This window comes from Myotis daubentonii, chromosome 5 (genome assembly GCF_963259705.1).
Source record: "Myotis daubentonii chromosome 5, mMyoDau2.1, whole genome shotgun sequence".
In the NCBI taxonomy this organism is placed as follows: domain Eukaryota; kingdom Metazoa; phylum Chordata; class Mammalia; order Chiroptera; family Vespertilionidae; genus Myotis; species Myotis daubentonii.
The window spans coordinates 7,144,281-7,170,686 of record NC_081844.1 but is presented as its reverse complement, the minus strand read 5'-3'; the positions used below and the strand labels follow the sequence as shown (position 1 = coordinate 7,170,686).

General features: G+C 57.9%; 1 protein-coding gene across 18 annotated transcripts in view; it reads left to right on the top strand.

The window, feature by feature from the left end:
* OBSCN (obscurin, cytoskeletal calmodulin and titin-interacting RhoGEF) overlaps positions 1-26,406 on the top strand; it is a 176,801-nt gene that overhangs the window by 129,741 nt on the left and 20,654 nt on the right. For 17 of the 18 annotated variants that reach the window (XM_059695760.1, XM_059695776.1, XM_059695774.1 and 14 more), the window contains 29 exons: positions 378-653; positions 918-1,205; positions 1,318-1,593; positions 2,135-2,508; positions 3,032-3,902; positions 4,896-5,174; positions 10,584-10,662; positions 10,902-11,026; positions 11,179-11,376; positions 11,618-11,650; positions 11,864-11,962; positions 12,074-12,289; positions 12,732-12,804; positions 13,141-13,199; positions 14,156-14,275; positions 14,426-14,565; positions 14,933-15,133; positions 15,228-15,310; positions 15,447-15,620; positions 16,248-16,404; positions 16,698-16,814; positions 16,893-17,057; positions 17,148-17,306; positions 17,443-17,620; positions 18,082-18,195; positions 23,227-23,394; positions 23,764-23,866; positions 24,192-24,321; positions 25,028-25,139. In XM_059695760.1, coding sequence (XP_059551743.1) covers positions 378-653; positions 918-1,205; positions 1,318-1,593; positions 2,135-2,508; positions 3,032-3,902; positions 4,896-5,174; positions 10,584-10,662; positions 10,902-11,026; positions 11,179-11,376; positions 11,618-11,650; positions 11,864-11,962; positions 12,074-12,289; positions 12,732-12,804; positions 13,141-13,199; positions 14,156-14,275; positions 14,426-14,565; positions 14,933-15,133; positions 15,228-15,310; positions 15,447-15,620; positions 16,248-16,404; positions 16,698-16,814; positions 16,893-17,057; positions 17,148-17,306; positions 17,443-17,620; positions 18,082-18,195; positions 23,227-23,394; positions 23,764-23,866; positions 24,192-24,321; positions 25,028-25,139 — 5,367 coding nt within the window. The remainder of the gene's footprint in view (positions 1-377; positions 654-917; positions 1,206-1,317; positions 1,594-2,134; positions 2,509-3,031; positions 3,903-4,895; positions 5,175-10,583; positions 10,663-10,901; positions 11,027-11,178; positions 11,377-11,617; positions 11,651-11,863; positions 11,963-12,073; positions 12,290-12,731; positions 12,805-13,140; positions 13,200-14,155; positions 14,276-14,425; positions 14,566-14,932; positions 15,134-15,227; positions 15,311-15,446; positions 15,621-16,247; positions 16,405-16,697; positions 16,815-16,892; positions 17,058-17,147; positions 17,307-17,442; positions 17,621-18,081; positions 18,196-23,226; positions 23,395-23,763; positions 23,867-24,191; positions 24,322-25,027; positions 25,140-26,406) is intronic. The other variant, XM_059695761.1, reaches the window with a different exon arrangement.

Genomic DNA, 26,406 nt, shown 5'->3' with positions numbered 1-26,406 from the left:
ATGGGGTAGGGGTGTGGCCATGGGTCTCTGAGACCCCTTCCCACCAGATGCCAGGGTGCAAGGAGAACTGGTGGCCACAGGGGGCGTGGGTCTCTCAGACCCCTTCCACCGGATACTGCCTTTATGGGGGGAGGGTGGGCAGAGTGGGGAGGGCTGTTAAGGGGGGCTGGTGGCCTCTGAGGCTCCATCCCACCTGAGGCTTCGAATTTGGAGAACAATGATCTCAGAGATCAGATCTCTAAGACTCCTCCCACCCGAGCTGGGCCACGACTGGGTAGCTGGGCTCAGAGGTAGAGGGAGGGGTGAGGGGGAAAGGTCTCCCAGCACCAAGAGGCCACCATCCTGGTCCCGAGCTCACACCCTGGCCCCACCCTCAGGCTGGCGCCTGGAAGTCCTGGAGCCCCCGCGGGATGCGGCCGTGGGGGCAGGAAGGCAGGCCCACTTCAGCTGCACGCTCAGCGAGGTGGTGCCCGTGGGCGAGGCAACCTGGTACATCAACGGGACTGCAGTGCAGCCTGACGACGTGGACTGGATGGTGACCGCAGATGGCAGCCACCACACGCTGCTGCTGCGCCGCGCCCGGCCGCACCACGCCGGCGAAGTCACCTTTGCTGCCCGCGAAGCCGTGGCCTCTGCGCAGCTCACCGTGCTGGGTGGGTGGCTTGGGTGCTGGACTCTCTCGTGGGTGGGTAGGGGCGGAGGTTCCAGCTCCAGAAGCTACTGCAGGCTCTCCGTGTCCCCCAACCCAGGCGCACACCCCTCGCTCTTGGAGACAGGAGCCCAGGCACCTGTCTGCTCACAGGCCTGGGGGGGTGATCTGTCCGAGCCCTCACTGCACCCCAGAATCAGACCCTAGGGCAGAGGGGCTGTGCCCCATATGAGAAAATGGATACCAAATTGACCGCCCTCCCCCGCAGGCCTCCCGGATCCCCCGGAGGACGCCGAGGTGGTGGGGCGCAGTGACCACTCCGTGACGCTGTCTTGGGTGGCCCCCACAAGCGATGGCGGTGGCGGTCTCTGTGGCTACCGGGTGGAGATGAAACCATCGGCCACTGGGGAGTGGCAGCTGTGCGACGAACTGGTGTCCGAGCCGGAGTGCGTTGTGGATGGCCTGGCCCCTGGGGAGACCTACCGCTTCCGCGTGGCGGCTGTGGGCCCTGCAGGCGCCGGAGAGCCCGTGCACCTGCCCCAGACAGTGAGGCTCGGTAGGTTGCTGCCCTGGTCCTGGGGGATAAGGGTGGGGGTCCAGCCTGGAGCACTCGGCCTCCTTAAACCAGAAGAAGGTCGGCATGTCCTTACTGATGCGCGCATCCTCAGCAGAGCCCCTGGGACCTGCGCCCGCGCCCCTAGCTCTGGAGAGCCGGCAGGTGGCGGCCGGCCAGGATTTGCGTCTGGATTGTGAGGTGGTGGAGGCTGGAGAGGTTGTCTGGCTGAAGGGAACGGAGCGCATCCAGCCTGGGGGGCGCTTCCAGGTTCTTTGCCAGAGTGGGCGACAGACGCTGGTGATTCGGGACTTCTCAGCAGAGGACCAGGGCGAGTACCGCTGCAGCCCTGCCAGGGATCCCATCTCTGCTGCTGCCGTGGCCTTCCAGGGTGCGTCCTCCAGGGCCCAGCATGCGGGAGCGGAGGAGTTGGGGGAAACCCTGGGGTGGGGGGGACCCCCACAGCAAGGGGTCCACTTGGGGAGTTTGCCTCAAACCAAGGGATACTGAGGCTTGCTGGGGAGACGCACAGACCCTGCATGGCTCAGTCTCATGTCCGAGCCCATATCTCTAGCGTCTTAGGTTGCACCCCCTCCCTGAATGTGATCCTGGCCATCACAGTGCTTGATACCCACTGCTGGTCCCTTAAGTCCTCAGGCTCCTGTGCTCTGAGTCCCCCTGCACTGTGTCTCCTCCCCACTGCATGTGAACCTCCCCATGACCTCTGAGCATCACCCCCCTCACTCTGAGGACTGAGGCCTGAGCAGGGGAAGTTGAGGCCCAAGGACAGTGGTTTGGAGCCTCTGGAACCTTGTAAAGGCTGTGCGATCAGAGCTCTCCAGAAGCCCAGATGGACAGCAGAGGCCTATCGAGGGGGACCACAGTCGGCAGCCCAGTTCCCACCTGGCTGACCAGTCTCCTGCTGTCCACAGTGGTGCTGACACCAGGATCCAGAGATGAGGTCCCTGCACAGCCCAGCCTGCCTCCTGAGGCGGCCCAGGAGGGTGACCTGCACCTGCTGTGGGAGGCCCTGGCTCGAAAGCGCCGCATGAGCCGCGAGCCCACACTGGACTCCATCAGCGAGCTGCCTGAGGAGGATGGGCGCCTGCAGCGCCAGCGGCAGGAGGCAGAGGACCTGGCCCCTGACCTATCTGAGGACTACTCCACAGCTGATGAACTGGCACGCACTGGTGAGGCCGACCTCTCACACACCAGCTCTGACGACGAGTCCCGAGCAGGCACTCCTTCCCTGGTCACCTATCTCAAGAAGGCTGGGAAGCCTGGCACCTCTCCACTGGCCAGTAAGGTGAGCCTCCATCGTGGCCTGCAAGGGAGGCTTGGGTGTCTCAGATCTTTACCACTCATTGTCCATCCACGCATCATCTTATTGACCCATTCACCATCCACCAACCCATCCATTCAGTAAGCCTTTGTCCATCCATCCGTCATCATCCATTTGTCCATCCAACAGCCATCCACTTATCCATTCATGCGTCTACCACCACCAACCCATCCATCCATGCACCTCCATTTATCACCATCTATCCACACATTTCACCCATCTGCCCACCCATCCACCATTCAACCATCCATCCATTCACTCGCTGTCCATAGGTCTATACCACCCATTTATCCATCCATCCATCCATCCATCTGCCATCCACTTAACCACTTATCTATCCAAGGTAGTGCAGCTGCCAGCAGCAGAGGCAGAGTGGCCTGCTGGCGCTGGGATCAGACCAGATTCTGCCGCCAGCCTACCCCGGAGGCCCCTGCCCATCCTTTCCCTGACCCAGGCCTTGGTTTCCCTACCTTATCTGTGCACACAGGTTGGGGCTCCAGCAGTCCCTTCTGGAAAGCTGCAGAAGCAGCAGAAACAGCCAACCACAGTGTGCCCGCCACCAGGAGACCTGAGTATTGAGGACCTCAGTGACCCATCTCTGGACAAGGCAGCCATGAAGATCCAGGCTGCCTTCAAGGGTTACAAGGTGCGGAAGGAGATGAGGCAGCAGGAGGGGCCCGTGTTCCGGAGCACATTTGGAGACACTGAGGCACAGGTTGGGGACACCTTACGTCTAGAGTGTGTGGTGTCCAGCAAGGCAGACGTGCAAGCTCGTTGGCTGAAGGATGGAGTGGAGCTGACGGATGGCAGGCACCACCACATTGACCAGCTCAGGGATGGCACCTGTTCTCTGCTGGTCGCTGGCGTGGGCCATGCGGATGCGGGCTGCTACACCTGCCAGGTGAGCAGCAAGTTTGGCTGTACGGTCCACAGTGCCCACGTGGCTGTCAGCGGGACGGAGAGCGAGGCTGAGAGCTCCTCTGGTGGAGAAGTGGACGACGCCTTCCGCCGGGCAGCCCGGCGGCTGCACCGCCTCTTCCGCACCAAGGGCTCAGCTGAGGTTTCGGAGGAGGAGATCTTCTTGAGCGCCGATGAGGGCTCAGGGGAGCCTGAGGAGCCTGGGGACTGGCAGACGTACCGCGAGGATGAGCACTTGGTTTGCATCCGCTTTGAGGCACTGCCTGAGGCCCGTCGGGCGGCCACCCACTTCCAGGAGATGTTCAACATGCTAGGCATTGGGGTGGACATCAGCCTGTTGGAGCAGGGACCCCGGGGGGTGGAGATACGCATCGCCAAGGTGGCCCTTGCCCCCGCAGTGCCTTTGGAGCCAGTGCCCAGCTTGCGGACCACAGAGGCTGGTGAGTCTGTGAGCCACCCGGAGTGGGATGGGGCGGGAGAGGAGAGGAGAGGCTGGTGCGTGACCAGGGTCAGCTGAGAGGTCAAGGAGTTGGCTGGGTCCCAGCTTCTGGCTCTTGGCAGATGCTGCCCACTGAGGTTGGCAGAGCCCACGTTTGTGGTGGATGGAGCTCCAGCTCCACCGGTTCTGCCTGTTATTGTCAGAGCTTCAGCGTTCTCATTTGTGCACTGGCTATGGGAATGCTGACTTTTGTTTGTTTTTTTCTCCATGAGGGTTTGAGATGCAACCTGTATAAAAGGTGGGGCTCCATGTGGTCCGGTCTGCACCCCATTTCCTGCTCCAGCAACAAAAATTAATTAAAAAGCCACATCACTGTTTACTTGTATGTCCCTAGAAATGGCAGAAGAGGTGTCCTTAACCCACAGTGTTGTGCCTTGAAAATTTCCCTCTCCATTCTGAGTGCGAGGCCTCAACCCTGGACTCCCAGCCATAATGCCTTGGTCCTCCCTCCACTTCCCCTCCTCCATGCCTCCTGTCTGCTGTCCCTCTGGCCACAGGGTGGCTTGGGAGCCAGGCTGACAAAGGGTGGACTCCCCTAGAGTCGTGGTCGGCAAACTACGGCTCGCGAGCCACATGCAGCTCTTTGGCCCCTTGAGTATGGCTCCTCCTAAGCCTTAGGAGTACCCTAATTAAGTTAATAACAATGTACCTACCTATATAGTTTAAGTTTAAAAAATTTGGCTCTCAAGAGAAATTTCAATTGTTGTACTGTTGAAATTTGGTTCTGTTGACAACTGAGTTTGCTGACCGCTAGTCTAGAGAATGGGGAGGAGGGAAGAGCTCAGAGAGCAGAGACAGTGCTGTTTAGCCGCCTAGTCTGTGCGCCCTCTCCCTTGAATGGGGGCCTTGTGGGTCACCCGTGTGCACCGCTGCAGCCCAGGTGATTGGGCACGGGGGCTGCTACTAACTTGCACACCCTACCTGTCCCTCCCAGCCCCAGTGTTCCTGACTGAGTTGCAGAATCAGGAGGTGCTGGACGGGTACCCTGTGAGCTTCGACTGTGTGGTGACAGGCCAGCCCACGCCCAGCGTGCGCTGGTTCAAAGATGGGAGGATCCTGGAGGAGGATGACCACTACATGATCAGTGATGACCAACAGGGCGGCCACCAGCTCATCATCACAGCTGTGGTGCCTGCAGACATGGGTGTCTACCGCTGCCTGGCTGAGAACAGCATGGGTGTGTCCTCCACCAAGGCTGAGCTCCGAGTGGACTGTGAGTGTGGCCGGCCTGCTTTGCTGGCCTAGGGTGGGTGGCTCAGGAGTTCCTGGCTGGGAGGGGCAGTGCTGGATTGGATGATGTCTTGTGGCTGATGGAGAGCTCTCTGGGAGCCTCTTGGAGTAGGGATAGGGGCCTTAACTCTTTGAGAAGTGTCAGGGCTGAGGAGGGACCCAGAAAGGCTTGGAGGTGTCCTGGGGCATGGTGGGTGATTACTGGCACTGTGGGCAATAAGAAATATGTACTAGGTCTCATCCCTGGTTCCTGCTCAGAGCTCTTAAATCTCTTAAAATTCCGAAGTGACAAGTCACTAAAGCAGTGACTCCTGGAGGGCCTCTAGATGGCTTCAGGATGGAGGATGGTCATAGAAAAGACCACATCATGGTCCCTATAAATATGTCTAACTGATTTTTAAAAAATATATTTTTATTATTATTTCAGAGAGGAAGAGAGATAGAAACATCAATATTGAGAATCATTGGTCAGCTGCCTCCTACACATCCCCTGCTGGGGATGGAGGCTACAACCTGAGCATGTGTCCTGACCGGAAGTCGTACTGAGACCTCCTGGTTCATAGGTCAATGCTCAACTGCTGAGCCACGCCATCTGGACATGTCTAACTGATTTTTGACAAAAGTGCAAAAGCAGTTGAGTGGAGTAAAGTTTCAAAGATGGTGCTGGAGTTATTTGGACATTTATAAGAAAAAAAAAGAACTTAGACCATATATGAAAATTAACTCAAAATGGATTACATGCGTAATGTGAATATAAAACTTTAGAAAAACAATAGGAGGAAATCTTCAGTACCTAAAGCTAGGAAAGATCTTTGTATACTTGACTGGCAAAAGAAAAAATTAGTAAAATGGACTTTATCAGAGTTAAAATCTTTTGCTGGTGTGGAGCAATGTGAGTATTTCTTAAAAATTGATTTTAGAGAGCGGAAGGGAGAGAGAGAGACAGAGAAACATTGATGTGAGAAACATTAATTGCTTGGTTGCCTCCTTTATGCACCCCCACTGGGGATCAAACCCACAACCTGGGTATGTGCCCTGACCAGGAATTGCAGCTGCCACCTTATAGTGTATGGGAAAATGCTCTAACCAAATGAGTCACACTGGCCAGGGAGAGAGAATGAAATTCTACAGGCTGAGAGAAAATATCCACAAACCATATATTTTGTGAAGGACTTTATCTAAACTATATAAAGAATGCTCAATTTTAAATAGTAAAAAAAATGCTTAAAAATCTAATTAGAACAGGAGCATGTGCAGACACTTCAGAGGAAAGGACACAGAGATGACAAATAAATGTGTCGAAGGTCTTCCACACATTAACCAACAGGAAAATGCAAGCCAGGACCCTAGCAAAACATCCCTGCACACAATGGAATGACTAACATAAAAACTGTGCTGCCACCACATGCAGGTGAGGGGCCAGAGAAATGGGACCCTTGTACACTGCTGGTGGGTGTCAGTGTAAGAAACATTCAAACCTGTACAGAATTTTTGTGAGTATTTGAACCAAACTGCCAGGATTTCAACAGATTGAGATAATTCTCCAGAGAATGGCAGTTTTACACGTTATTTTATACATTACAATCAAGAGACGTAAATGGGTTACATGAAATTCATTGGTGATAGATTAGGGAGGAGAAAGCAAGAGGGGGACCTCTGGGATTGGATACCAAGTAAAATGATAGACATATACATCTTTTAGGTAGGTGGGTACTGGATAGTTATAGTCAACAATTAACATGATAAAAGCAACACTGAGAGGATTTGTAGTCTCTGCTCTGGTGCATTGGTTGTGCCCTGAGGGGTCCAGAAAAAGAGGCGTTACCCTGACATTCCAAAGGTGTTGTTATCGTAGATGCAAAAGACAATAGACAGGCTCAGTCAAGGTAAGATTGACTTTAGTCAGGGAAGATCCTAGCCTAGGACATGATTACCCACCATAAACTGCTTTTAGTTTAAAAGTTTTAATTTCAGACCATCCTTTGTGGTTACTTTAGGTCTTTGATTTTGCAAGACTGTCACACCTTCCCTGAGCTTGTCAGGTAGCATGTAGCACCTTTTCGTCCACATGGGAGTGGAAAATGGTGCAGCTACTCTGGATCATGGTAGGGAATTTTTTATAAAATGAAGCATGTACTTACCATATGACCCAACCATCATTTTGTTGGGTGTTTATTCAAGAAATGAAAACTCAAATTCATAACACAATCTATACCCAAATGCTCATAGTAGCTTTATTTCTAACTAGAGGCCTGGTGCACAAAAATTTGTGCACTCGGGAGGGTCCCTCACCCAGGCCTGTGCCCTCTCGCAGTCTGGGACCCCTCGGGGAATGACCACCTGCTGGCTTAGGCCCACTCCCCGGGGGACTGGGCCTAAGCTGGCAGTCAGACATCCCTCTGGCAGCCCAGGAGCCAGCGGGGAGCAGGCCTAGCTGCAGTCGAGCATCCTTAGCACTGCTGAGGAGGCGGGAGAGGCTCCCGCCATCACCGCTGTACTGGCAGCTGTCAGCCTGGCTTGTGGCTGAGCAGAGCTCCCCCTGTGGGAGCGCACTGACCACCAGGGTGCAGCTCCTTCATTGAGCATCTGCCCCCTGGTGATCAGTGTGTGTCATAGTGACCAGTGATTCCCAGTCGCTCTGCTGTTAGGGTCAATTTGCATATTACCCTTTTATTATATAGGATAGAGGCCTGGTGCATGGGTGGAGACCAGCTGGTTTGCCTTGAAGGGTGTCCAGGATCAGGGTGGGGGTCACATTGGGGTGCCTGGCCAGCCTGGGGGAGGGGCTGAGGCTGTTTTCAGGCTGGCCACACCCCATTCAGGTTGGAGGGTCCCTGAGGGAGGGATCCCTCTGTGTAGCTGCTTCTTCTCTGGTTTTCTGTCCTGTGACTCCAGCTGCCTTCTGTCTCCTCAACTCAGGGCCTGCCTGGCTCTGCCTCAGCTTCCTCTTCTGGGCCTGAAGGCAGGAAGCTGGGGCAATCACAGGGCTCACCATTGTTTCCTGTGTATAAGGGCTCAGTGTCCTTGCTTAATGCTCATTGTCTTGAAATCATTCTGATGATTCTGTACCCAATTCCAAAGTGTGTGGGCTTTCTCTACAGCAAGCAATTCTCGCACACCAGCTTGGTGTTCTATAATTTAACTCAGTTTGACATTATCTACTTGGTTAAGGGCTCAGGACCACAAGAGTGAAAGGGTTCAGAAGCCAATGGTAAATCCAAGTTGTCACCTGTGCTTCTTTGTATCAGAGGTTCTCACAGCCATCTCCTCGGGTTCCATTAATTTGCTAGAGTGGCTCACAGAACTCAGAGAAACATTTACTTATGAGGTCACTGTCTTAATGTAAAAATTATAACTCAGGAACAACCAGGTGGAAGAGATGCACAGGACAGGGTATGGGGGAGGGGGAGGGGCTTGCATGCTCTCTGAGTCCAGCACTCTCCCTGCAGCTCCACATGTCCACCAACTGGGAAACTTTCCAAAATCGCATCCTTTTGGGTGTTCCTGGAGGCACCATCACACAGGCACAATTGATTCAACCTCTACCTTACCTCGAGGGACTGAAGCTTTCAACCCCCTAATCACATGGTTGCTTGTCCTGGCAACCAGCCCTGTCTAAGGAGCTTTCCAAAAGTCACATCCTATATAATAAAAGAGAAACATGCAAATTAACCATCCCTCTGCTATGCTCAAGCCATGCCCACCAGCCACACCCACCAGCCAATCAGGAGCAAGTATGCAAATTAACCCAACTAAGATGGTGGCAGCCACGGAGCTGGAGCGAGCAGGAAGCTTGGGTTGCCTCCGGTGATGGAGGAAGCCAAGCTTCCTGCCTGCCCTGGCCCACCCTGGGCTCCGCTCAAGGCTACAAAGTTTCAATTTAGAAGATAAAAAAATTTCAGATACCTGCTTCCAGCCAGCCGTGGTCTCCGCTCAAGGAGGGGCTTCCAGCCGGACCTGGGCTCTGCTCAAGGCTACAACGTTTCAATTATAGAAGATAAATAAATCCCAGGAAAAAAAAAGAAAAAGAAAAAAAGAAGAGGCTGGGAGCTTGGGTCACCAGGGGGCGTGGCCAGCCTGAAAACAGCCATCAGCCCCTCACTCAGCTGGCCAGGCACCCCAGCGGGACCCGCACCCTGATCCAGGACACCCTTCAGGGCAAACCAGCCGACCTCCACCCGTGCACCAGGCCTCTATCCTATATAATAAAAGGGTAATGTGCAAATTGACCCTAACAGCAGAACAACTGGTCATTATGACACACACTGACCACCAGGGGGCAGACGCTCAATGAAGGAGCTGCGCCCTGGTGGTCAGTGTGCCCCAACAGGGGGAGCTCTGCTCAGCCACAAGCCAGGCTGACAGCTGCCAGCACAGCGGTGGTGGCGGGAGCCTCTCCTGCTGCCTTGGCAGCACTAAGGATGTCTGACTGCAGCTTAGGCCTGCTCCCCACTGGCAAGTGGACATCCCCCAAGGACTCCTAGGCTGCCAGAGGGATGCCTGACTGCCAGCTTAGGCCCGATCCCCCAGGGAGTGGGCCTAAGCCAGCAGGTGGACATCCCCCGAGGGGTCCCAGTCTGTGAGAGGGCACAGGTCAGGCTGAGGGACCCCCCACAAGTGCACAAATTTTTGTGCACCAGGCCTCTACTTATTAACATAAACTCAGGTGTGCATACTTTGTTTCACGTATTTTGTTTGTTTTGTTTCACCTGGAGGGTGTCTTAGTTCATGCTGCTCTAACAAAGCACCGAAGACAGGGTGGCTTATGAACAACAGAAATGTATTTCTGGGTTTTGGAGGCTGAAAGTCCAAGGGCCGGTGCCAACACTATTGGATTCTTCTGAGTCATAGATGGCCCTAACCTTTCATAAGGACACTAACCTCATTTCTAATGGCCCCACCCTCATGATCTTGTCATCCCCCAAAGGTCCCACATCCGAATGCTATCACCTTGGAGGTTAGGCTTCAGCATATGAATTTGGGGGCCACACCAACATCCTGTCCATAGCAGAGAGCAGATCCAGTCCCTGTTACACCATCATGACTATAAGTGGAAGCCCTCAGCTGAGGCCCAAATACACCAATCTCTGCCCCTTAGTGGGATGGAATTGGAAGATGTTGCCACTTACCCTGCCTTCCATTTGTGAAGCTCAGAGTCACCCATATCTATAATTTGTTGGGTCTTGTAGTTAGTTATAGGCCTAGAACTTGGGCTGGTAACAGCCTGGGAGTGGGGAGGGGCCATAGGGCAGCTGTGTCCCTATGACTTCTGACTCAGGAGGGTAAGTGGCTCCAGGAACAGCTGTGCAGGGAGAACCAGGTGCCTCTGGGGTGGGGCTGTGCCCAGACAGAGGGAATGCAGCCTAGCTCCAGCTTCACTCTTCGTCCCCAGTGACCAGCACTGACTATGACACTGCCGCGGATGCCACCGAGACCTCATCCTACTTCAGCGCCCAAGGCTACCAGTCCAGGTGGGGGCCGCACAGGGGTGGTAGTGCCCAGCAGGCTGGCAGTCCCCAGCCCTGGCATGGGGGTGGCCGTGCTGGCTTGGACCGACAGAATCCCAGTCCTGGAGGCTTCACCAAGGCCACGCCGTCTCTGTCCAGCATGTTAACAAAAGACCTCAGAAGTCATCCAGACTGACCCCACTCCCCTTGCGCTGGACCCCTCACCCATCCACATCATGCTGCCCCTTTCTATTCCCTGCCAGTCGAGAGCAGGAGGGTGTAGAGTCTACGTCAGAAGAGGGACAATTGCCCCAGGTGGTGGAGGAGCTGAAAGACCTCCAGGTGGCCCCTGGCACACGCCTGGCCAAGTTCCAGCTCAAGGTGAAAGGTGAGGGAGATAGGGCCGGAGGGCTGGGTGGGGTCTCCCACCAGTAGAAGTTAGGTGGTCACTGTGGCCTGGGGGGTCTCCAGGGATCCCCTCAAGTGGAGGATCCTCCCATCAGCCCCCAGCACCCACCACTACTCTCCCTGTGGTTTCAGGCTACCCGGTGCCCCGCCTGTACTGGTTCAAAGATGGGCAGCCCCTGACTGCTTCTGCGCACATTCGCATGGTGAACAAGAAGGCACTGCACAGCCTGGAGATCCTGTCGGTTACCAGCGAGGATGCCGGCCAGTACTCTGCCTACGTCAGCAACACTGTGGGTGCCGCTTACTCCTCTGCCCAGTTACTGGTCCAAGGTGGGTGCTGGGGGCTGATGTCCGCCGGTGTGACCCCCATGGCAGGCCTGGGGTTGGGCCCACGGTCTTCACCCCAGGTGCAGAGGTGTGGTGGGAGGGCAGACACCTGCCTGCCTGCATTCCAGAAGGTGCTGGGTGTGGGAGTGAGAGGGTTCCTCAGAGCCCTCACCCTTGGAGCAGGCCCCGGGCCCACGCAGGACACGCTGTCCTACTTCAGGTCTGACTTACCTGCCTCTTTCAGGCCCTAATGACCCAGAAAAGAAGCCGGCAGCAGGTGAGCCGAGTCCAGATGGAGGGAGGGCAGGAGGCTCAGTGAGGGTGGTGGGGGGATGCCCATTGGGTGGAGAGAGGGAGGAGCCCTGGGCACAGGCTCCAGGGGCAACCACTCAGGTGGGTGGGGGCTTGGGCCTGGGAGGAGGGGCAGAGCCTACCCATCACAGGGCTGTGGCTCTCCACTTGTCACCAGCAGCCTCTTGTGTCTCCCCAGATGTGCAGCAACAGCTGGTGCCACCGCGATTCCTGGAGAAGTTCACCTCTAAGAAGGTGAAGAAGGGCTCCAGCATTACTTTATCCGTGAAGGTCAAAGGTAGGGCATCCTGTCCTCCCTACTCAGGATCCCCAGAGAGGATCAGAGGCACCGCCCTTCTAGAATCTCTTCTCAGTGGGGGCTGACTGTCCATCACCCACTCCTGCCCAGGTCTCCCCACCCCCACTGTGCACTGGCTGCGGGAGGAGGCCGAGCAGGTGCTGTGGATTGGCCAGGACACCCCGGGCTACACGGTGGCCAGCTCAGCCCAGCAGCACAGCCTGGTCCTGCTGGACGTGGGCCCACAGCACCAGGGCACCTACACCTGCATCGCATCCAACGCTGCTGGCCAGGCCCTCTGCTCCGCCAGCCTGCATGTCTCTGGCTGTGAGTGGGCGTGGGTGGCCTGTTGGGGATGGGAGGGAGCCACCCTCCCTGAGGACTGTCACCCCCTCTCTGAGACCCTGCCTAGACTCCTCCCTGAGCACAGGCCCCCGGGGCCAGCTCCCATCCCTGCCTGTGGGGTTAGACCTGCAGGCCAAGACCTATAGCAGCCCCTGCTACTCCAAGCAATCTCTTCCTGGCCCCCTCAGCCCTTCTGTGGGCAGGTCCATCAAGTGTGGACCCATTCCTGTCCCCACCACTTGGCGGGGGGGGCGCGAGGGGGTGTGGGCTACATCGGGATGCCGGGCACAGCCTTTCCTTGGGGCTCTGGATGGACAGGCCAAGGCCCTACGTAGGGGTGGCCCACACATCCCAGACAGAGGTCCCCACCAGCATCACCTCAGCGGGTGGGGGCCATTCTGGTAGTCACCTGTTCTTCTGACAGTGCCCAAGGAGGCAGGACCCGTGGGAGAGACCGCTGCGGTGAAGGAAGCCCTCATCTCCACCTTTCTTCAGGGGTGAGTGAGGGCTCCGTCAGAGCTGATGGGGGTGGCTTGGAGTTCTAGAAGCCCTGGGAGGGGGCAGCACTGCTGCCAGGGAGGGAGCCCTATCCTGGACCGCAGCCTGACTCTGTCCCTTGCAAGCTGTGTGGCTTGGGCCAGCCCCTACTGCCCCCCCCCCCAAAAAAAACAACAACTCTGTGCCTCAGTTTCCCCATTGTGAAATGAGGGCTCCCCCGAGCCTGACTGTGGCATCTGGCCCACTGCCCTCAGACTCTTTCTGTCAGAGCTCCCACCCAAGGGTATGTGTGGTGGGTCCACCCCAAGCCCTCAAGATACCCCCACCCCCTTTAGGACCAAAGCCATCTCCGAACAGATGCCTATGGATTTCACCAGCCTTGCTGGGCAGAAAGGTATGGGAGGTGCCCATGGCCGATTCCTAATTTGGGATGGGGTGTGGAGGAGGCTGCCTGGCCCCAGGTGTGGGCCCAATTCTGAGCTCTGGGCCCTGCCAGCCCTTGGCTCAGCTCTCATAGCCGGAGGCTGTTTGGATGCCCAGGTGCAGGGGCTGCTGAGTCAGAGCTTGGGTGAGGGCTCCGTGTGTTCAGCCCTTTCCCAGGCAACTGCATAGGGCATTCTGGAAACTTGGCATGTTTTCACCTTCTTTATGGAAAATACTGAGTCTGCACAGAAGAGAGGACAGAGCCATGTGCCCATCACCCAATTTAGGGTCACTTCTTGGATGATCTACAGCTACTGACTTTATCTGCCCTCCGCCCGCGCCCCCCCCCCCACCACCACCAGCGGCCCTCATCCACCCTTAACCCCAGCCACAGAAGTTTGCTCCGATCCCTCAGGCCAGCAATCTGGGTCCTGCCTCCTGCCTTCAGTGTCCAGGTCCCGCCCTCCTCTCCTGCAGCCTGGCTGAGCTCCCTGTGCCCCCTGCCCCTCCTGCACCCCTTCCCAGATCAGCTGCCAAGTTGGAACCCCAATGGAGAAACCACAAACCCAGTGGGGGCTCCAGTGTCTTCAACACCGCCCCCCCCCCCCCCGCACCGGCCTCTACCCAGCTTGACCCTCAGCTGCCCTTGCCCAGTGCCCTGCAGCCACGCTGGCTGCCTGTTCTCCTGACCGCCCACCGCCCTCTCCTGGACCCTGTTTCTCTGCATTTGTAGCCCCTCCATCACACCTTGGCCCAGACACCTGTGAGCCATTGAGGCCCCTTATCCTTGTCAGCTTCTCTGCTTCTGGCAACATAGCCCCGAGCCTGTGTACCCATCTCCCCTGAGCCCTGAGTCAGGATGGGCCTGCAGGGGCTGCTTGGGCTTGTCTGGAGTGCACACTGGCTCAGCTAGGGTCTGACCACCAGGAGAGCCCCTGGCAGCCGAGGCCCATGGCCACCTGACCCTGGCTGAGGTGGGCACGGAGGAGTTCCTGCAGAAGCTGACCTCACAAATCACGGAGATGGTGTCGGCCAAGATCTCCCAGGGTGAGGGGCTGGCATGGATCAAGGGCCTAGGTGGGGGGTTGTGGGGGTGGTGACCCAGGGCCAGAGTCCTCCACACCCACACCCTGGAGACCCATAGGGAGGGGCACAGGGCACTGGCCCTTCCCAGTGTCACATGCCCTTTGCCCCCAGCCAAGCTGCAGGTGCCTGGAGGTGACAGTGACGAGGAGTCCAAGACACCGTCCGCATCTCCCCGTCATGGCCGCTCTCGCCCCTCCTCCAGCGTCCAGGAGTCATCCTCGGAGTCGGAAGACGGGGACTCCCGGGGGGAGGTGCTGGGGGCCCCGGGGGATAATGGGGCCCACGGAGGGAAACAGGAGTGGGGGTGGGAGAGGGAACAGGTGGGGGCCTTCGGGTGACAGGGTGGAGGAGGCTGAGGACAAACAGCTGAGCAGCCAACATCACCACCAGGACCCAGGACATCCCAGCACCCCTTAGGCTCCCTTGCCCCTCTGGGGTGGCCCCATCCGGCACCCCTGATAGTGTTTCCATCAGCAGAGGTCAGTGGGGCCTGTTTGAGAACGTCACAGAATGTTAGGATGGCTTCTTCCTCCCACTTAAGGCCAGGGGCCCTGTGGCCTTGGCCTTGGGAAGCCCCGCTGGCTCCCCTCTGGTCTGATGCAGCTCCCTCCTCCCCAGATCTTTGACATCTACGTGGTCACTGCTGACTACCTGCCCCTAGGGGCTGAGCAGGACGCCATCTCGCTGCGGGAGGGTCAGTATGTAGAGGTGCTGGACTCGGCCCACCCTCTGCGCTGGCTTGTGCGCACCAAGCCCACCAAGTCCAGCCCCTCAAGACAGGGCTGGGTGTCCCCTGCCTATCTGGACAAGCGGCTCAAGGTACCTGGACTGCCCAGGGAGGGGGGTAGGTGAGTTCGCGAACCTGACACCCACAGGGCCCAGGCCACCTACAACCCTCTCTGTTCCTCATCAGCTGTCGCCTGAGTGGGGGCCCGCTGAGGCCCCCGAGTTCCCTAAGGAGGCCGTGTCTGAGGATGAGTACAAGATGCGGTTGAGGTGAGGAACCATGGTCGGGGAGTCTTTGGCTGACGAAGTCGGGTGGTGGAGCAACCTTGTGGGGCTGCCCCCTCCACTGTCTTGCTGGTGCCTATTTAGCATTTGAGCTCTTGGTCCCCTCACACTGTGCCTCCAGCTCCATCGTCCAGGAGTTGCTGGCCTCTGAGCAGGCCTTTGTGGGCAAGCTGCAGTTTCTGCAGAGCCACCACATGCAGCACCTGGACCACTGCCCCCACGTGCCAGCGGCGGTGGCCAGCCAGAAGGCCGTCATCTTTCGCAACGTGCCGGACCTCAGCCAGTTCCACAACAGGTAGGCGGCCTGTGTGTGCATACACATGTACACACATGCAGACATACCACACACACACACACGTGCACATGTACCCTCTGGGTTGGGCCTCCAGGGGTTAGCAGGAGCCAAGACAGACGAGAGAGAAACTGTGTGCACTTGATGTACTTGTTGGAACACCACATCCTTGTACGAAGATACACACATCCTCTGGAACATAGCTGTGTGCACCTGCTTACCCATGGAAGTGCTTGCAGCATTCCTACCTGCTATAGTCTCTGTACATAGGCACACATGCCATTACATGCATAGGAATGGGTTACATGGGCACATGTGTGTACATGTACACAGCCACACAACATATAAAGCAGGCAATTCACATGCACTACATATGTGTATCTGTTTGCTTGTGCACACATGCCTACACATACATGCCCCGGTGTATATGCACTTCTTCTATGTGTGCACACACACATACCTGCACACATGTGCACACCATGAAACACCACACATGCACGTCCTCACAGCCCAGCCTGATCCCAGGAGCCACCAGGACTCTGCCCTGGCAGGAGCCTGTTTCCTCCCAGACCTGGGACAGGCTGGGCAGGGGTGGTAAGCAGGGTCCTGACGCTGTCTCCTCCACGGCAGCTTCCTGCAGGAGCTGCAGAGCTGCCAGACGGATGACGACGTGGCCATGTGCTTCCTCAAGAACCAGGCAGCCTTTGAGAAGTACCTGGAGTTCCTGGTGGGCCGAGTGCAGGCCGAGTCGGTGGTGGTCAGCACGGCTGTGCAGGAGTTCTACAAGGTGCCCCTGTCCCCGGCCAGTGCTGGCCCCCGTCTCCAAGATCATCTTCCCTGACCCTGCCCGGCCTCCCACCACCTGCCAGGGCCCCCACAGCCTGCCCAGGTCCTGGGGCCCTGGCTTAGTAAGGCAGGCAGAGCCCCTGCAGCTCCTCACCTGCCAGCGATTGGCCATCACTGGTGGGGGATGGGAGGTGAGGCCCACCCAGAGAGGAGGGTCTGTGTGCCTGCTCTGGGTGACGTGGGCCGCCCGGGCCTTGCCCTCCTGCCCTGAAACCCACTCTGCGGCTCCCACAGAAATACTCGGAAGAGGTGCTGTCGGCCATTGACCCCTCGCAGCCACCCCCACCGCCGCTGCAGCACTTCCTGGAGCAGCCGGTGCAGCGGGTGCAGCAGTACCAGGCTCTGCTCAAGGTAGGCAGCTGCCCCTCACCCACACCACCGTGTCCGGGGCCCGCGTGGCGGGTGCACCCTGACCAGGCCTCTCTCCAGGAGTTGATCCGCAACAAGGCGCGGAACCGGCAGAACTGCGCACTGCTGGAACAGGCCTACGCGGTGGTGTCGGCCCTGCCGCAGCGGGCGGAGAACCAGCTGCACGTGTCGCTCATGGAGAACTACCCAGGCACCCTGGAGGCCCTGGGCGAGCCCATTCGCCAGGTCTGCGGTGGGCGCCATGCGGGGGGGGGGGGGGGTGGGCAGAGTGGAGGTCTGTGCCTTGGGCTGACCAAGGGCTGACCCCGCTCCCAGGGCCACTTCATTGTGTGGGAAGGGGCACCGGGCGCGCGGATGCCCTGGAAGGGCCACCACCGCCACGTCTTCCTGTTCCGCCACCACCTGGTGGTCTGCAAGCCCAAGAGGGACTCACACACCGACACCTTCAGCTACGTGTTCCGGAACATGATGAAGGTGTGCGGGCACCAGAGGAGCCTGGGTGCCCGCGGTGGGGGGAGGGGGGCGGGGAGACTGCAGGGTGGGCAGGAGGAGCCCTGGGCCTGTTCTCTGGCCACCTCCCGGGCAGTCAGCCTGCCTCCTCCACCCACAGCTAAGCAGCATCGACCTGAACGAGCAGGTCGAGGGGGACGACCGTGCCTTCGAGGTGTGGCACGAGCGGGAGGACTCGGTGCGCAAGTACCTCCTGCAGGCTCGGACTGTCATCACCAAGAACGCATGGGTGAAGGAGATCTGCGGCATCCAGCAGCGCTTGGCCCTCCCCGTCTGGCGTGAGTGCTGGTCTAGCGGTGAGGTTGGACGGGGGAGCAAACCTGCCAGCCAGGCCATCTGGCTCGGGGACACCCAGGCCCCCGCCCCTGCCTAGGCAGCACCCCCTCAATCAGTTCAGCCTGAGCTGGGGTGCTGGGATGGCTATGACTCGAGTGGGGCCATCAGGTTTCACTCAGGGGCCCTCAGCGTAGCATAGAAGCCCAGAGGGGTTAGGGGTGTGAAAGGTCTGATCCCTGGGTCTCCTTTCCCATCTAGAGCACACCCTCCTCGCCATACGCCCCACCACTCCCCAGTACACCCAGCCTGACGCTGATTCAGATTCCCATTCGGGCCCAGTGAGCGACCCAAAGGGGTGTGGGTTGCAGCAACCCACTGCTCGGCCTTGGGACTTCTGGCCCTACCAGGGGTGCACTGGGGGCAGGGTAAGCCCTCGGCCCAGGTGTGTGGTGTGTGTTCCCAGGGCCCCCGGATTTCGAGGAAGAGCTGGCCGACTGTACAGCCGAGCTGGGTGAAACAGTCAAGCTGGCCTGCCGTGTGACGGGCACACCCAAGCCCATCGTCAGCTGGTACAAAGGTAGGTCCCCGTGGGCTAAGGTGCTGGCCTTGCCACAAGGAAGAGCTGCCCAAAAGGAATCAGGCTAGGTGGGGACCAGGACCCAGGGTAGGGCCCGGTCAGGGGCTGGGTCCAGGGACAGGCCTCCTGCCCCTGTTGCCTGCCCCAAATCAAAGACGGCATGGCCAGGACACATGAGGTGGGATGAAGGGAGAGGGTGTGCATCAACCCTGTCCATGGGAGCTGACTTTCTAGGGGAGTGGACAGGCGGCAGCAGACAGACAAAGGTGTAATGGGAAGTCAGAACAAGGCGCAGCCAGGCACACCTGTTGGAGGCTTCCGAAGAGCAGTGAGGTGGCCAGGAGGCCAGGGAGAGGGGCCGCCGTGGCAGAACAGTGGGAGATGTGGGCTGCCATGGGGTCTCACATTTGATTGAGTGATGGGAGCTGCAGAGAGTTCAGGGATCCCCAAAACCACCCTCACTCTGACAGCAAGGTCCAGGGTCCCACAACTCCTGTTAGGTTCAGTGATTCACTTGGGGACTCACAGAACTCAGCAGAGCCCTTCCACTGAGGTTCCAGTTGATTGCTATGGAAAGGAAAGGGGTGTGGGGCGGGGCCTGGCAGGGGTGCCGGTGGGTTGGGCAGACGGTGCCTATGCTCCCAGCTCTGATGTTTGACAGCACACGGAGAGTGGCCAACTAGGGGCTCTCATCAAGCCTTGGGGCCCCAGGTTTCTGTTGGGGGTCATTCATGTTGTCACAACTGACTGCTGCATGGCTGACCTCAGTCACAGCCCCTCCAGGGGTCAAGCTGATGCTGCGTGTCCCAAAGCCCCCATACTAAACCACAATGTAGCACAGACCATTCAGAGTGGCCCAAGACCCCAGGTAAACCAGGATACTCTTGTCAGAGGTCACCTGGGTGGGCAGATAAGCTTCATCTGGGCTGGCAGGTAGGCCTCTGAGACCCGAGTTCAGTGTGAATAACCAAGTCCAGTCCTGGTTTCAGAGGAGTCATCCAGGGCTGTCAGTCCTTCTGGTCCTACTTGTCCACACCTAGCCAGGGGCATTTGTTTGCCCTTACGGGCTAAGGATGGGGCTGGAGAGGACACACAGGGGCGTTTTGCTGGGACAGGCAGGAGGGGCCTCCCTGTGGCCCATGGTCAGAGCTGCATGGCAGACCTGTGGATGCAGCAGCTGGTTCCTGTGGCAGCTTAAAAGAGCTTCCTGGGGTCTGCCTTCTGGAGGGAGGCCTGCTGGCCCACGTCTTGGGGTCCACACAGTCCCTTCCCATACACCTCGCCCTGCAGCTCAACTGCCCTTTCCAATATCCCTCCGCACCCAGACCTTTCCCCTGAAGGGCGGGCTCAGAGGGACAATGCAATTCATAAAGGTCCTCCAGAAGTGACTCGGCATTCCTCGGGCCCTCCTTTTGGCCAGATTGTCCTCAGGAGCATGTGCTGGCCTGCCACCTCCGAGGGGAATAGGGTGTGGTCAGGGTGGAGTCCTGGGTTCCTAACTGCGCCTCTGGCTCTCTCACCCTGGCGGTTACCCAGTGAAACCCTGGAGGGGGTGGGCCCTCTGGGGACAGCTGTGTCCAGTGAGCGCAAGAAGTGAGGGGAGCTGGACCGACGGCTCACGTTGACATGGTGGTCAAACTGCAGGTGGTCCGAGTGGCGCATGCAGCCATGGGGTGTGGCCAGAGCCAGCAGTCGGCTGACCCGAAACACCATTATGATGGGAAACACCGCAGATAGCTCTTGAGGCACTGACCTGCCAGGATAGGGGTCCGCTCATGTGATGTGCCCCCACCCGGACTAGAGCATTTCTCAGCAGTCCTCTGTGTGGCTGCAGGGGGGTCAGCGCCCTGCGCCCCATGGCAGCTCCACGCAGAACCCTGGTGCTGGGTGGGAGCCCATCAGCAGCCTTTCTTTCCTCAGTGGCTCATGGCCCAAGGTGGGGGTGTCTTCCGCCAGGCCACTATATTTAAGTGGCAAAACAAACAGCCAAGCCACTTGCAACTCCTCAAGGTCAGTGAGCACATAACAGTCTTGGCCGGGAAGAGCAGCATCGGGCAGACAAAATGTCCTCACACAGTGGGAGCTGAGCGCTGGGGGCAGAGGGTCAACACTGACCCACCGGGCAGCTGCCAGGGCAGAGAGCACTGGAGATGTGTATTGGAGGCCTTGCCATGAGAATGCAGAGCAGACCTGTTGCAGCCACCCTGCCTACACCAGCTGGAGCCACAGGAGTAGAGACTGGATTGGGCTGGTGACAATCTACTCCCACTGGCTGTACAAGGCTGTTGATTTGTGACGCAGCCTCTCCTGTTACCCAGCCACCTTCACATCACACAGGAGGCCCAGAACCTCCTTTCTCCATGGGGTTCAGACCATCAACCTGGAAAGGGACTGATTGCTGGGCTTGGCCGGTTCCATGCTCCAGGACCCGCTCTCAATCTCCACCAGGAGTGTCCCCTCCCCAAACACAGCAAACATCAGGGTCTAGAGGTAGAGCCACAGCCACAGTCCCCTGACACTATCTTCCCGGATAACCAGGAACCTTGCGAAGACTCCACCCGTGGAATCCAAGTGCCTGTATCTGGAAGACCTTTGAAGGTCTGAATTCTCCCCCTGCCCGAGGCCCCAGCATGTAGGACGAGCACGTAGGACCAGAGAGGCTGATGCCCACTCCTGATCATTTTTCTCTTAAAGCAGTGGTGGTTGGGTGGAGGAGAGGAAGAGGCCAGGAATCAAGACACACTTCCACACTTCAGTGGCATCCAGTGCTTTGGGCTTGCCCAAACCCTTACCCGGGCAGCATGACCGTCTCTGCTGATGTATCCATTTTAGCTCTGGGACCCCTTGTCTTAACAGCTGTGTCATCACTCTCTAGGGTTCCATGCCCTTCCACCCACTGGGGTTTAACTTGTATGGTAGTGACCTTTATTATGGGTTGTCCACTTACCAGGTCATCTCTAGTCTTTCCGTGATGGCTGAATGAGATTTCTGAGGAGGCAGGGCCACCTGTCAGAACACACTCCCTGCGGGCCACTCTTGCAGCTGTCACCACATTCTAGATGCCACCCAGGTGCCACGAGCCGTGTGCCAGCTGTCAGTGGCTCCCTTGTGGGGCTTCTTCTGTTCAGGTGCCTGTCCTCATAGCCCAAAATCTCACTCGTTCCTGTCCTCTGCCCATCGGGGTTGACGATAGCCCACACGGGTTGTAGCATTTGTTGATGTTTCAGAAGAAGGCTGTGTATGCAAAACTCTCCTCTAATGCTGAAGGAGCCAAGAGACCAAAGCACGAGGCAGACCATTCCAGCTGGTCGATTAATGAGGTTAACAGGAGACTTACATACAAAAATGCAAGACGGTCAGACCTCCACACTTTGCCTCCCAGACTGTTTTGTAGCCAGTGAGAGGGTGGGAAAGAAGTGTTAATCTAAAGGGAGGGGGCTGCCAGGTGCCGAGGGGGTCTGGCATCAGAGCTGGTTAAAGACAGACAGGTCCAGGGTGAATCACTCCAGTAGCAGAGCAGAGTTTCCAGGGGCGGGGCTGGAGTCAAGGTGGCAGATTAGCTACATCAGGGCCAGCTCTGTCCGCACAGAGGAAGCAGGGTGAGCCGAGGCTGAACCAACAGCGCAAGGAGAGAGCGTGTCGACCACGGCACCAGCCAGGAATCTGTCTCAGCCTCCCTCTCAGCACGCAGACTGCAGCCACCTGCCCAGCTCCTCTCCGTTCACAGGCAGCAGGTGGAGAGGCCTGTGACTGCCCAGCGGACCACACAGGTCGGTTGGCATGTCTACCACCAGTCTCCGTGGACCTCCCTCAGGCCCTGTTACTGGCCACCTTCTTTCTCTGCTGGAATGATGTGTCTCTGACTGTGTCTCTTGCTTGCCACCAAACTGAATATCAGAAGCCATGAAGGATCTGAGATGATTTCTTGCCTCCCAGCCAGACACAGACACAAAACCCAGTCACAGAAAAAAAGCACAGCGCTTTGGGCCAGTTGCCCCGATCCCCATGCCCAGGGCCAGATATTAGCTGTGCACAGTGAGTCGCACCGCAAGAGAGACCCCAAGATTTAGGAGGTGCTGAGCTTTTGTAGGGCTGCTGACACATCTGCCCGTCCATTCCCCAGAGAGAGAAATGCCTCGGGGGTGGGGGGGAAGAGGGGAAGGCTCTGTTTCTGTGCCCTGGACAGCCCACGTGTCTCTGAACAAGGGCCGGAGCTGGTGTCATGTCTGCACAGCAGTGGGCCTCGTGGGATGCCAGAAAGGCCTGGAGAGCTGTTCTCTGACAGTAGGCAAGGACTGAGGAGGCACTGGATTGATGATGTCACCAGCAGCCTTGCTGAGAGCTGTTCTGTGGTAGATGGAAGTGGGGGTTGGGGCGGGGGGGATGCGCGTTGGGAGATGATGAGAAGGAAGCACTGGAGAGAGAATAACTTTCCTGGAACATAGAACAGGGGTGGAGAGAAATGGGGTGGCAGCTGGAGGCTTTGTTTTGTATGCGTTAAAATCATTTTTTGAGGTTTCCTGTGAATTAAAGGTCAAGATTCTGGTTATGAATGGTTGTAACTTAAACCACCTTGTTTAGCACATCGGAAAGTGTTTGTTTATGGAATTTTACTTATTTATGGAGGAAAGGGTTCTTTGGAGTGAAAGGTGCACATCTCCCCATTCCTCACCCAGGAAAGAATCGCATGATGGCTGGAGACATTAGGTCGGGTGGGTATTCAGACAGCGTGTCTGTTGGGGCTGGGGAGGTCTGCACCTTGGAGGTGCCTGGAGGTCACAGAATCACTGGCTAGGTGGCTCAGGGTCTGGTTATTGGAATGGGATGTCTTTTGTGGGGTTCAGGCCCCCAGCCTACCCTCCAAAGGCCACACTGTGCACACGAAGGCCTGGGGACGTATCCAGGGAGCTGCACCTGGCCCTTGTGCTTCAGGCCCGCTCCCTAATCCGTCACTGCCTGTGACCATGACCCCAGGCAAGCCCCGCCTCTTGTCCCGGTGCACCTCTCTATGACGGCCTCTCCCCTTTCCAGATGGGAAGCCAGTGGAGGTGGACCCTCACCACATCCTCATTGAAGACCCTGATGGCTCATGCACCCTCATCCTGGACAATCTGACCAGCGCTGATTCCGGCCAGTACATGTGTTTTGCGGCCAGTGCTGCCGGCAATGCCAGCACCCTGGGCAAGATCCTGGTGCAGGGTGAGCCTGGGAGGGAGGCTGGATGGGCACCCGGACACACCCACCACAGCAGTCCCCAAGGTGGTGCAGGCATTCGGATGGAGCTGGCAGGGGTTGTGGATGTCTGACCCAAGTCTGGGGGCTCATTGGTCCGGGTGGGGTCCTGCACATTATGCCTTCTCTCTCATTTTGTCTCTGTGTTCCTCTCTCTGTGTCTCTATCTCTCCATCTTTTCTCTCTGTCTCTCTCCCTCTTCCTTCCTCTTTCTGTGTCTCTCAATCTATCTCTCTGTGTATCTCTTTACCTGTCTCTGTGTTTCTCTCCATTTCTCTCCGTCTCTGTCTCTCTCCATGTCTCTCCCTTTCTCCTCCCCACCCTCTGGCCCCACAGTCCCCCCAAGGTTTGTGAGCAAGGTTCGGGCAGTGCCTTTTGTGGAAGGAGAGGACACCCAGGTCACCTGCACCATCGAAGGTGCCCCACACCCTCAGATCAGGTGGGTTAGGTGGACAAGGGGGGTGGGCCTGCCCCAGGGCCTCCACTTCTGCCTGTAAATCGAGGGTGGGCAGCTTGTTCACTGTGTTGGGGTCAACTAGACAGAAGCTCAGCCATTTGGGTGAGAAGTGGGTGACCTGAGGGCGTGGCCTGTCTGACACAGCCCTCGCTGCAGCAAGGAGGGACTGGTAGGCCGGATGTTGGGCAGATGGCATCCAAAAGGGTGGGCGCTATCAGGACACCAGGTCTGTGGGGTAGGTGAGGCAGGTCATGAGCACTGGGGGTTTTGGAGAGGCCCCACTGACTACTGGGGCTGCTGGTTTCAGGTGGTACAAGGACGGGGCCCTCCTGACCCCTGGTGGCAAGTATCGGACCCTGAGTGAGCCACGCAGTGGCCTGCTGGTGCTGGAGATCCGGGAGGCCAGCAAGGAGGACCTGGGCCACTATGAGTGTGAGGTGAGCGGGGAGGATGCAGGGAAGTGGTGGGGAGCTTGCCGTGGGGCCACAACCTTGTCATCATCATCGATAACACATGATGTAGAGTGGACACCAGGTTCAGGTCCCGCAGGGTCCATGACAGTACACCAAGTCCACTGTCATGCACGTCCATGGATGAGACAGAAGATATCAGGTCCACTGTCACCGCCATTCATGATGAGGGAGGAGACACAGGCTTACTGTCACCTACCATTCATGGTGAGAGATTGTACAACAGACTTACCAAAGTCCATTCTGAGACAGGGGACGCCATGAAACTGTCTCCCACCACCGTGGTGAGAGAGGAGACACCAGACCGACTGTCACTCACCTTCTGATGAGAGGGAACACCAGGCCACTGTCGCACACCACCCATTATTAAAGAAGGGAAAACAGGCAGCTGCCACCCCATCTATGATGAGCTAACAGGACTCCATAAGCGGGGCTCTGGGCAGGGTCTGTCCTGCCCTTCATGGTCCAGGGACAGTGTGTGCAGGCTGTGTCTGCCTGGGGCCAGCCTCCTCCATGATACTGCTGCTGGCAGCCTGGGGTGGGCCGGGAGGGGTCTGCCCTCCGTGTCAGGTCTCAAGTCGGCTTGGGCCCTGTAAGTTCAACTCATCCCCAAAAGGGTGAGTCAGGCTCCCTGGACTCTAAGTGGCCTTTGCCGTCTGTGTCTGTCCCGCAGCTGGTGAACCGGCTGGGCTCCGTACGAGAAGGCGTGGAGCTGTGCCTGCAGGGCCCTACCCTGCAGGCCAGGGAACCACACCGCCGCAGGGAGCACGTGGCTGTGGTGGAAGGTAGGTGCAGCCGCTGAAGGTCTCAGCCTGGCTGGATTTGCCACGCACATGGGCGGGGCTGGGTGGGGTGACACCATCAGTCCTTCCAATCAGGGTGTGCTCCTGGAGAAGAGGCATTGGATGGAGGGGCTGCAGAGGCCCGACTGGAATAGAAGTGGGTGGGACAAGGATGAAGGGCCATAAACCCAGAACCCGGGCAAGGCTGGACTGACAACTCTAGGGCTCAGGGCCCAGGCCCTGCTCACCATCCCTGGGGAATAACGTATATCAAGGGCAGACCCAAGCCTGGGCAGCCCATCAGGCAGCGGCCAGCAAGTGGGAGGGGTGGGAGGAACGGTAAGTGGGACAACTCCACCTAAGAGGGCGCTAGCCAAGTGCAGAGTGTAGGCTGCTGGGCTCCAGTTTGGCTTCCAGGAGATGGAGCGGGTGTCATGGTTCTGGTCCCTCCATACTAGGCAGGCTGTCCATGTTGAGTATCCCTGGCCTGGGGCCGCCCCTGGGGTCCTGGGAGGGGGAGAGGTGGACCAGACTACAGAATGGGCCTCATTTGGGAAGGTGTGTTTCTGGCAGGAGGCAAAGGGCAGGGACGTGCCTCGTGCTTCCACTCACACACACTGTGACCCCAGGGTCCCAGCTGGGCCTGGCTGAGGATGGCCAGGACGGGGAGGAGGGCAGCTCACATCTGTCCTGGGCTGCTCAGTCTGAGAGAGCAGCCTTCTGGGGCTCACAGAGCAGGCTGCCAAGGGAGAGCTTCTCCGTCTGAGCTGCCTCACCTGGAAGGGGCTGTCTGGAAGGTGGTGAGCCTCCTGTCCCTGGAGACATGCAAGTACAGGCTGGGCCAACACCTGGTGGAGCTGCAACTCCCATAGTAGGACAAGTTGAAATGTGTGTCCTCCCAAATTCTGAAAGTTGGCTGCTGTGATCCTTGGCCACTAGACCCAGTCCCTCCCAGGACCCAGCGTCTGGGGGCCACTGTCTGTCTGGATCCTCACAGAGTCGGCCACCTAGAGTTCAGAACTTGGCCTCAGGGCCTTTGAGACTCTCCAGGGTCCTCACGGAGACCCATCCCTCCCTTGTGGGCAAAGGTTCTGGTTTCTCGTCCCCCAGAGGGCTGCCTGCACTGCCGGCCAGTTCTGCCGGAGGACAGGGCTGTCTCTGGCACCTCCACTTCCTGCTGGTGGCACCTCCAGGGGGTGTGCTGAGCAGGGGGCTCGGAGCTCCCTCTCGGCTGGGTATAAGCACGTCCTACAGAGCCATTCTCTTCTCT